Source organism: Hyperoodon ampullatus, assembly GCF_949752795.1.
Source record: "Hyperoodon ampullatus genome assembly, chromosome: 8".
Lineage (NCBI taxonomy): Eukaryota > Metazoa > Chordata > Mammalia > Artiodactyla > Ziphiidae > Hyperoodon > Hyperoodon ampullatus.
Window position 1 is genome coordinate 33,091,743 of NC_136921.1, and position 11,624 is coordinate 33,103,366.

At 43.6% G+C, this 11,624-nt stretch overlaps 1 protein-coding gene across 2 annotated transcripts; it reads right to left on the bottom strand.

Moving 5' to 3' along the window:
• Window positions 1-4,456: 4,456 nt before the first annotated feature.
• On the bottom strand, window positions 4,457-9,425 carry CTLA4 (cytotoxic T-lymphocyte associated protein 4; the record flags this gene model as incomplete). Of its 2 annotated transcripts, XM_079709919.1 has the most annotated exons (4): window positions 4,457-4,561; window positions 5,828-5,937; window positions 6,396-6,743; window positions 9,317-9,425. In XM_079709919.1, the coding sequence occupies 4 exons, from the start codon at window positions 9,423-9,425 to the stop codon at window positions 4,457-4,459; spliced, it is 672 nt and encodes a 223-aa protein (XP_079566045.1). The 2 variants fall into 2 exon arrangements, with proteins under 2 accessions (XP_079566045.1, XP_079566046.1); XM_079709920.1 differs by lacking the exon at window positions 5,828-5,937 and having other exon boundaries at window positions 4,494-4,561.
• Window positions 9,426-11,624: the final 2,199 nt, after the last annotated feature.

The following is an 11,624-nucleotide window of genomic DNA, read 5'->3' on the forward strand; positions in this document are numbered from 1 at the left end:
GTAGATAAGTTACTGCCACCTTTGTAGGACCCATTAACCCCCAGCGATACTGAGCATCCATCCAACATGTGCCTGGGAGTGAGAACAGGAGATTGTGTTAGTACTGAAACAGCAGCCCCGGTCTCAGGCTGTTCCTGCCCAGAAACTCCTGGGGAGGGGTCTCCAGAACACTTTTTATTCACACCATATTAAGGTAAAAAGTTTCCTGCTGATAAGGTTGTCAGATCAAACACAGGGCATCCTGTTTTTGGGTTTTGGGGTTTTTTGTTTTTTTTTCTTTTGGCTGAATCTGGCAAACCTACCTATTAACTCCTATCCCAGCCTGTAGACAAGGACACATAAAAGAGGAAGTAAAGAACCTTTCCTCCGTCTCTACCAATAGGATGTGTTATCTTTCTGGTCTGAGCAAAGAAAATTGACCTGAGCTGAGAAAAACAAATTTATAAAATAAAACAAGGTCTCTAAGCCGCCTAAATCATCGCTCTAACCAGGTGCAAAAGAGAAGCAAAACAACAGAAATAGCTTTCCAGAGAAAGCCAGCTTCTCCTTCACTTTGAGAACTCCAAAAACAATAACTTAAGTGTATAAATTCTTAACCTTCCCAACTGGCTTTGCTCCAATTAACAGCACAGTGACATCAACAGTTTGCAAGTTTGGGTCCCAAGTAAAGTGAGTGTGTATCAACTGTGGAGACAAAAGAAGGTACAGACTCAGTATAAAAATATAGTCCATTTTAGCAGCAAAACCCACAGTTCAAAAACCAGAGAATAAGAATGAGAATTCATCTCCCTCCTCCCCCAAAATATTGGAAGATTAGATTGAGATAAAAGTAGAATGCATGGGGCAAGGGAGCCAGAGGGAGCTCAGATTCCAGTCTTAAAGGTTTAATCTGAGAAACAGATTGACTACACATAATTCTCTTGGTCAAAGCGGAAGGAGGTTAGGCTTGAAGCCACCTTCAGAAGCACAGCCATGTTCTGCACAGAAGACATGTCCCTCTCATTGTCCCAGATGTCCTAGCTCCCCAACTCTCCAGTACACTTGTTTGAGCATCTATTGTGTGCCTAAAGATGTGATGATGCCTATTTTGGAGAAGTTTCCATCCAAGCTAGGGAGAAAAGACATACGCATCTGAAATTATTAGAGACGAAACTGAATATAGCTGCGAAACAGAAGAGGAAAATCCATGTAGGCTTGAAGTGTCAGCACATCCGATGGACGAGGCAGAATTTGAAATGAATGTTTATGGATGCAAAAATGAGGGATAAAGATATTTGGGGGTGATGAATTGGGAACCAGGAAGTGGTAGAAATGAGAGTACCATATTGGAATAAGGGAGGTCAGCAGAGGTATGTGCTGGGAACTGGTAAGAGTTGGGGTTGACCCAAGCAACCCCTGGTAGCTCTCTCTTGCTCCTCTTGTCTCCACATTCCTACCTGAGACTAGTGGCTCTGGGAGGAGGGGAACAGTGGACCCCTCCCCTCTCAGCCACGGTGGGCCAAGCCTCATCTGATGATGACTGGAGTCTTGGGGCTTCCCCAAGACCTTCATCCCAGAGATGGTGATGGTGATGAAGGTTGGAGGGCCATAAAGCCATTGGTCCTCTGATTTGAGGGCAATGCATCTCTCTGAGTACTTCAGACAATGGATCTACCCTCATAAACAAGTTAGGGATTAGAAAAGGCTTTCCTTTGGTCCCCAGACACCCCTACCCCATATTTGCTTTCTACCCTTTCAGGTCACAGTCTTTCTTGCCTATTTCTTCTACCATAGGAGAAACTCTTTGGAGCCAAAGAGTATTTTATTAATATATTTTCAAAATTGAGACTGAGTGAAGTAGACGATGCTTAACTCAATGAATAGCTAATGGTAGAATTTCAGATAATAGTAGAGGAGATATTAAGCTTATGTAAAGTAGTCCATTGTCTAATGGTGTCTGAAAGATGCCCGAGAGATCCCTTGCCTAAGGCCCTCTGTCATTTAGATCTTCCATCAACTATGGAGAAGAATGATCTCTCTAAAGACATTTGGAGGAGCAGAAATGGTATCAGACTATCCACTGAGCCTCATAAACTGTGTGTTTCTTCATGGCTTCCAACCAAAGACCAATAAATCAAGAGAAACAGTCTTCTGCATAGTAGGAATTTATTCTAGGTAAGTGCCACTACCATATTTGGAAGACCTATTCCTTTTTATTTAACACATCTTTCTGGAATGCTCACTATGTGCTCTCTCATTTGTTTGTTAGCACTTGCTTGCAAAAAAAAGAGAGAGTTTTAGTGAGCAAGAGAGAGAGAGCTGCCTAAACATCAATCCTCAAAACCTGAGGGGTCTAAGAAGCACTGAGGAGGCTGTTGGGAGAGCAAACTCCTGGCCCCATCGCCCAAAGGTTCTGATTCAGTGCATCTGAGGTTAAGCGCTTGAATCAGCATTTTTAGGAAGTGATCCAGTTGATTCAATTATAGGTGATCCCTGGCCACCCTGAGAATCGTTGCAGAAAACAACAACAGGATGTGGAGGTCAAGAATGAGGAAACTTAAGTGGAAACCAAGCAGGCTGAGGCTACATACTGGTTAACCAAGAATCACAGAGGGGATGTGTTCCTCACATTTGTGAAAGAGTCCCTCTGGAAGCTGCAAGGGAAAGCTCCGTTTACCACTGAAGCAGAGCAAAATGGCTGCAAGGACCACGGTTGACAACACTGGAGTTGCCATGGCAACTGTAATCAGTGCTGGAGTAGAGCTGGGAAAGGTCTGGGTAAGAAAGAGGGGGTAAAGAACCTGTGCTAAAGAGAACGCTGTGTGATTTATCAAGGGCTGCTGGGCTTCCCTGGTGGCGCAGTGGTTGAGAATCTGCCTGCTGACGCAGGGGACACGGGTTCGAGCCCTGGTCTGGGAGGATCCCACATGCCGCGGAGCAACTAGGCCCGTGAGCCACAACTGCTGAGCCTGCACGTCTGGAGCCTGTGCTCCTGCAACAAGAGAGGCCGCAATGGTGAGAGGCCTGCGCACCGCGATGAAGAGTGGCCCCCACTTGCCACAACTAGAGAAAGCCCTCGCACAGAAGCGAAGACCCAGCACAGCAAAAATAAATAAATAAATCAAGGGCTGCTGTAGCTGGTAGATCGCTTCATATCCCAAACAGTGGGGAAGCAATCAAAAGGACAGAGGATGAATTCCTTCCAAGAATGGCTTGCAGGTAAAGGGCTGATTCATGAAGCATTATTTGCCCTTTTGGGTTTTTTCGATTTGTTCTCAGTATTCCTAATATTGGAGGCTCAACCAACTGCTAAATGAATCAATCAAAAATAAACTCAAACACAATACTCACATATAAGGAACGTCAAAAACAACTCTGGAAAACGACCACCACAGATTTTTATTTAATTAAAAATATTATACATGTTGTTGCATTTTCACAGAAAATATCAAGTTAAAAAACACCAACAGTGTTAGTTTTCAGAGACCTTCGCATCCTATTCTGCCATCTGCTGCTTTTTTCTGTCTGTGGCATTAACCATGTGTAAGGAATTGGAGCCCCCATGGAACTGGAGCTTCCTTGAGGTTTATACCCACAAGACTCCTAAAATGAGCCATTTTCTCGACGATGATGGTGCTCTATCAAGTTAACTCAGATACCACCAGCTTTGGCTTCCTTGCAAACCAGTGGAAGGAGTTGGCATAAAAGCCCAAAGCCCATGCCAACACCAATTCAGCCCAACATGTCTGCAAGAATCAGTTATGACCTTATCCAGTTTCCAGGCCAGTTGGCAAGTGACCTTGTACTCTACCTGGTGTATTAGTGTCCTGAGTCTCTCCACAAAACTTCCCCTGAACCCATGGTGGGAAGACACTGCCATATAGTGTTTATACTCAAACTACCAGCAAATACACAAAAGCACATGTGACCCCCATGCACAATACTATCAAATAAAAAATACATATTGTTACAATACAACCTTTGGAATCACTGGCTAAAATATAGCCATGTGAGTATTTTTTAAGTCTTTATGTAATTATATATTTGTTAAGAAAAATAATACAGCATAAAAATTTTACTTGAAAACATCATTTCAGCTATAAACTTCTCACAGGTAAATACAAGATGTATACAACACTATCCTCGCTCTTACTTCTTCCTTTGCTTTCTTGGGACTGTACCATTCCCTAACTTATGTCCTTGACTCCACATTGTAATGCTGCATCCCCATATTGCTCCCAAGTGATGCTTTTACTAAAATTGGATCAGATGTGACAGAACTAGCCCGGCTCTGTTTTTCTGCTCCTTTGTTTTAAATTGTAGTACGCTTAATTTGGGTTCTGCATCCTGCTTTATATCAAAGAGAGATGAATCCCCCAAAATATACAAACAAACAAAAATAGCTGGATAGCAAAAAGTTAGAATTGCCTCAGCTCTTACAAATTGGAAAATAGTCTTTTTTCTTCATAATGGTCTCTCAATTGATGGGAATGAAATAAGGCTGAAATTGCTTTTCACATTCTGGCTCTGTTGGGGGCATTTTCACATAGACCCCTGTAGTAAGAGGGCTTCTTTTCTTTAGCTGCCAAACATAAAAAGAAACAGTAATTAGTATTGAGGAATACAGAAGCTGCTTCTAACTATAATAGGATTCAACAAATATTGGGTCCCTACCCCACTGAAAAATAGATGTTCACAACATACAGAATTATAAGCCCCAGGAGATTTTCTTGATTCAGCTATTAAAATTAATTTCAGGTAAATAACTCTGTGCTACTGACTTAAGATAGAAATCATTTTCCCTGACTGGGAGATAGCAGAAAGAAATGTCAAGAAAGCTTTAGAAAGAATACCCAAAATGCCTGTGATAATTGACTGGATCTTGTTTGTGAGGGGATGAGCTTGATAAGATAATAAACTTCAATTATTCTCTTTGCGAGCAGTATGTCTCATCTCTACTCCTCACATACTCTTTATTACTTTTTTCTCGGTCCACATTAGTTCCCAGTTTTTATCACCTCAGTAAATTGAGGTCTAGTCTACTAGTTAGTGTGGCACTTTGTCGCAAATGAGGTAGAAAGAAGCCACAGCAACAGAACAGATTGAGTAGAGGATCTTGGAATAGAGTATAGGGGTGTGGGAGGGAGAGGAGGAGGGAGTAAGGGAGTGGAAGAGAAGGGGAGGGAGAGGTTCATGAATGGCAAAGCCAGCCTCAGGCAAAGGAGGTTGCAAGCTACTGTCAGAAATCTCGACAGAAGTCCGGATTCCATACCTCTGCTTCTTCTACAACAACTGTAGTAAATGAAAGCTGGGTTCTAATTTACTGGGCTGGAGAAGAGCATAAGGCTTGCCAGTCGAGCAGACTGGGTAACAGGGAGCCCTGGGCATGTGTTACATGGACTCCTACAGCTTGGTCAAGTAAGGCTCAAGTAGGGACGCACAGAGAGATGCCTTCCAGGTAAAGTAGAGGGACATTAACCACCCCTGTGGTCTTCTCCAGCAGCATTTTGCCCAACCTAATCTTATGTTTCAGGGTTATTAACTTAAGTACAATTGTCATGAAGATAAAGAGCAAAACAGCTGCTCCGTGTTGTTCAGCTACTCAAAATGAAACCCTGTGCAAAAGCACACAAACATTCAATGTCAAACACACTCATATAAAATATTAGTCATCCTGAAACCTCACAGGCCAATGCCAAGGGTTCTAGTGTGTTCTTTACCACTGTCCTTCCTCTTCTTCATTTATTGCTTCATCTCAAGAAAACTCGACTCCACAGCATCATTTGCCCAGTTGTTATCACTAAAGGTATTCTGACCAAGGATGGTGCGTTGTCGGCACTGCACTCACCATTTTGCTCAAAGAAACAGCTGTGATGAGGAAGCTGTAGAAAAACAACCCTGAACTAACTGCTGCCAGGATCCAGAGGAGGAAATCAGAATCCGGGCATGGTTCTGGATCTGCAACAGAGAACAAAGCAGAGCTTCCCTGAGATGCTTTCTAAATTCTAGGGCAGTACTCCCCCCATTGGTAAGAGAAGGAAAAAGTTCAAGCTTCCAGACCTTGATGTCCACCCCTAATTGGAATCGCTGGACCCCGGGTAAGTCTGACCATTGGGGCTACTTGGCCAGGAGTTTCAGATCAAAGGCCAAGGCCAAATTTCATGCTGGGTATCACTCCAGTGTGAGTGCCCCAACCCGCCGGGAGGAAAAATACCTTCTCCAGCTCATTTTATTTTATAAACAGAATGCCGTTTGCCTCGCCACCCATCCTGAGTAGGACTACCATGCAGTATGCCAGAGAACTCTTAAAGAGAATTCCCACAATCCTAAACATGAACGACCTGAAATCAAGGAGCAAAACTGTTTGCACACAAAGAAGAGACAGCAATGCAAAAGGCGTCGTCAGTCATGCTCACCAATGACGTAAATTTGGGTTCCATTGCCCATGCCCACATAGTAGGGCGGCGGGTACATGAGCTCCACCTTGCAGATGTAGAGCCCGGAGTCTGTGGCCCTCAGCCCTTGGATGGTGAGGTTCACTTTGTTCCCACTGGAGGTGCCAGTGCAAGTGGAATCCTCCAGGAAGGTCAGCTCATCCTCCACCATGTAGGTCGCAGCGCAGACTTCGTTCAGCTGGCCGCCTGCCTTCCGCAACACCGTCACCCGGACCTCGGCGGCTTTGCCTGACGACCCATATTCACAGACAAAGCTGGCAACACCCCGACTGCTGGCCAGCACCACTGCGGGCTGGGCCACGTGCACCCCTAAAGCAGGAAAACCAAAGGGAACTCAATGAACTCATGCTCGCCCATGACCAGGTCCAGGCAAAACCCTCGGGCCGGGCAAAGTTGATCTTTGATGGCCCCCTCCAGTTTCACCTGTCAGCCTTTCTCTCCCCCCATCAACAAGCCTATCACCCTCCCCTACCCCTTTCCTTCTCCACCCACTCCAACACCCCCTCCGTCTCGCCACTGTCTTCCAGTTACTCTCCATGAAGGTGCTTCCTTATTGGAAAACAGTGCCTTGAAGGCAGTTGGTTGTGGCATGAAGAACACTGATATGACAAACAGAAGGGTTGGCTCTACCATGAAATAGGTGATTTGGGGAAAGCCATGCCTCCCCCGTGGGCTTCATTTTTCCCTCACATGCAAAAGAGGGGATTAGATCAGATGACATCAGAGTGACTTCCCACTCTGGTATTCTAAGGTTATGATAGAGCTGTAGGACCTATAAGAGTAGTAGGGGAACGTGTAGAGGCTGAGGTATAGAGTCTTGCTTTATCCCTCAAAGTATACCTTAATAACCTCTACCCACATTGATCTGGCCCTGGACCTCAACCGCCCCCAAGGAGCTGAGCCTTGGCTTACGGTGCCGGCCGCCCCCTTCCCTGCATTATTACCAGAGAATGAGAGATGCTGCTTGATGAAGGGAGCCACTGAGCCGAGGGCACCAGGTCATTTCCTCTGTAGGCTGAGGCAACCCTGCTGTTCACTTCTATGGGCTTCCCCTGCCACTGTCATCATCTCTTCCACCGCCCTCTCTCCTTCAGTTGAACACCTTGTGTTTCTTTGTTCTTTTCCCTCTGGCTTCTACAGGAGAAGGGAAGCCAGCTCTCCATACAAAAGAGCTCACGTCATCTAAAAAATGGTGGCTTCATGACAAATTACTTTCCTGTAACTAACTGGGCCCCTCTCTAGTCAATCAATCACACAAGTGACACTCAAAACTTGGATTGAACCATGTCACTCATTCTGTTCAAACCCTTTCATGCCTTATATACCACTGATTACAAAAACAAATAACATTAACTGTCTCCATAATCTGATCCCAGCTTACCACTCCAATCTGAGCTTCCAGGACACCTCTTCCTGTGTATAAATCTCTTTATTCTGAAAACATTAGTCCTTTCCCCCAAGCACCTGTAGTAGACAACCTGTGTCCTCAGAAGAGAGAACAATATGGCAGCAGCCATTGCCATGGTTAATCCAGCAGCCCTGGTTGGCTAGACAGTAGTTTTCTTTCCCAACCCTCATTTCTGTCTATCAGAGATGCCCTCTGAGCATCCTTTGTACTATTATAACTCCACTGCAGTACTTAATCAAATTCGGCCCTGTATTAAAGGTTTTTGTGCATTAATCATTATATCCTGCCCATTTGTTGTGTTGACTCTAAGCTTAAAGAAGACCAAGTTTCCTGCCCTCCCCTGAGGCAAGCTCTCAATTATCACCACTAAATCTGGTTACACAATTTTCCAATATCCACCATGGGAGGATCCCAGTTACAGGTTGAGATAAATTTTCTTAAAAGTAAATTTGATTATTTCTCTGGTATTTAACTTTACATGTTCAAAACATGTAAAATAAGAAAATGTGTATGAATATTTCTTATACAGTGAAAATTAATAATCAAATATCTTTTGAGCACCTACTTTGTATAAACCACATGGTTTTTCAACCGAGAGGGTCTAGAGGGAGAGAAGGTTGAAATTCACCTTCTGGTAAAACGGTCACCATTTTACACCATTGTAACAGACCAGGTATCAACCTCTAAAGTGCTTTATGTCATCTGAAAACTGGGGAATCTGCACCTAAAGTCCAGAGGTAAGTCAGGCCGCAATTAAGTATCTTATGCCAAACAGACCTATGGCTCTTTCTTTCTTTCATTTTTTTTGTTCTTTCTTTCATTCATTCTTTCTGCCTTTCTTTTTTTTTCATTTTTTTGTTTGTTTGTTTGTTTTACTACTTCAAATTGCTTTCATTATTTTAAATAATTAACTAACTATAGAGTTGATTAAGAGGACCTTAAAACCCTGCATTGAGTAAAGAATGCTGAAAGTTTAAACAAGCAGGCTAATCCGTTTATAAAAGTAAATCAGAGGACCTTAAAACCTTGAATTGGGTAGGAAAGAAACTTCCCATAATTTGCCTAAATCAGTGTTCTCTAAAAAGGGAAATGTTGAGCTAACCCTGATTCCAAGCCCAAATGGATTTAGGATGGTGGGTATCTTTTCTCTCTTAAATCACTTAACTTTGCAGTATTTTCTTCTAATCTTATAGAAGTGTCTGAAGTTGCTCATGTCTCCCAGACGAACTCACATGTATTCATTAAGCTCCCACTCCATGCCCAGCAAACTGCTAAGAGCTGTGTCTCTGCTGATTTGCTGCTGCCAGCTGTCCCCTGCCTGCCTTGGAATACAGAGCTGCCCACGCCAGGAGATTGGAGTCTCACCTTTAGCTTCTGGATTTGCTATAAATCACTACTCTTGACTGCTAAAAGGAATGAAACCCAGGTGGGAGAAACACCTCCTCCACCCCCATGCTCCAATAGCCTCACTCACCTTTAGAGAAAACGGGGATGAAGAGAAGAGAAAACAGGGCAGTACAGGGCCAGGTCCTAGAAGCCAGGTCCAGCCGAGTCCCATGACTCTGGAATCCAAAGCAAGCCATGGGTTCAGGTCTTCAGGAAGCAGAGCAAAAACTTTCAGGATCCTGAAGCTTTGAAATGTGTTTGAACCCACACAGAATCAAGGACTTTATATAGCTGGCTTTGATCCCAGGTATGTACTACACATGTGCACACACAGAAGGCACCTGAATTTCTAGCCTTTTTGTTTTGGTTTTACGAGAAAGGAAGCCGTGGGTTTAGCTGTTACGTCGAAAAGATAACCTCAAATACTCAAAGTAAAACTGAACAAAACAAGCCAATCCATGGATGGAAAATGCACTCAATTTGAAACTGAAGCTTCTTGTTCATTTTGAGGATAAGTGGAGACTTGGAGAATTTCCTGGAGTGCAGGAGTCCCACTAAGTCCCAGTTTTATCCAATTGCCTAGGCATATTTTGTGACCCAATTTATTTCATTGACACCCACCCCCCACAAAACTGCTAAGTTGCTGGCTCTCTGAGCCCTTGTGCTAAAGACAGAATTAGTCTGGGCATCATTAATAAAAGCTTTACATTCCACCTGTGAGGCACCATCTTTGCCATGCTTTGCAAATCAGAGTTTATTTCTCCTAGTTCCATTTAAGATTTTTGTTAAGAGAAAATACCAAAATCACAAGAAATAAATTGATCTGCCTCTGTTTTTGCAGATGAGGAAAGAGTTCTGGTGCTCTTGAATACCTTAACTCAACAAAGACAAAACAGAATTGAAGAAGAAAAAGTCAGTGAAAATGATCCAAGAAATTCAAACCTTCCATCAGAGAATAGACTTTTTTTTCCTAATGGGAAGTTTTCAAGCAGAAAATCCAAAGACTGAGGTGAAATATGACTGAAGTTCTTAAATTTATGAAAGTCGCAGACAGAGCAAAGTTCATCCTGTAAGAAAATACTAAGCACTGGAGACTACCCCACTCTTAAAACTGAGGAGTTTTCTTATATTTCAACGATGAAAGACACATTTATTGAGAGCCTATGATATGCCAGAAATTGTGTGCATGTAGGACTGAATGACGACAAAACAAAAACGTAGTCAATGCCTCAAAGGACTTCCAGAAGACCGACACATGAGCAGACAGTATGGTGTTTGCTTCCTGCAGCCCTTCATGGTTTCCCTTGCCCAGACTCCCCAGCACAGCAAAGGAGGCTGTGTAGAGTATGGGCTTGATGCCTCTCTTCTTAGACTATCTTCCAGCATCCCCTCACATGCCCCCTTCCTCTGCTCATCATCTCTCCAACACACCTCTTTCAGGTTTCATCAGCTTAACCAACACTGTTCCTACTGCCTTCTCCCTCCCATTGTCTTGTTTTATCCTCCAGGTGTTAGCTAAGGTGTCACCTCTCTCCTGACCTGCCTCTTTCCCATACTCCTCAAACTCCTTATGTAAGCCTTCAAACCCCACCTGAAATGCCAGCAGGCAGTAACAACTTAAAGGACGCTTACTAAGGGCCACATCCCAGTCTGGGCATTGGAGATACAAAAGTGAAAAATGTATGTTCCTAATCTTGAGAGGAAGCCACAGCAGTCACAAGGCAGACATTTAAACCCATGATCATGAAATTGTGGATAAATGCTGAGGTTGAAGTATTGCCAAAGCCATAAAGGGGCAGAAGCCATTGGTTCAGGCTGTGGAAGTCAGAAAACGCTTCTCAGAGAAGTAAACGCTGAACTTATTGTTAAGGACGAGGGGCAAGAGGCGGGCATTCAGACCAGAAAAACAACGTGTGCCAGGCTAGAAAGGGCATAAAGCATTCATTACAGCCAGAGAACAAGCCTGGTATGGGGCTCACCAGTACGTGGAACACTAGGTTCTTAGTCTTCAATGCACCATGAGGAGCAAATAGGCATGATTAAGTGCACATTTTAGGGAAATTCCCCCAGCACAGGAGGAGGGGTGGTGAGGATGAGTTCAAGGAGGAAGAAGATATAACCAGGAAAACCAGGAAAGAGACTATTGCAATACCACGGGCAACCAGGAATTGGCAAACTGTTTTCTGTAAAGAGTCAGACCATAAATATATTGGGCTTTGCAGGCCAGACAGAGTGGTCTCTGTTGCCACTACTCAACGCTGCTGTGGTAAGGTGAAAGCAATCACAAAGAATATGTAAATGAATGGGCATAGCTGTGTTCCAATAAAACCTTTTTTTTAATGTCAATCATACCTCAATTAAAAAAAAAATTTACAAAAACAGGTGGAGGCTAGGTT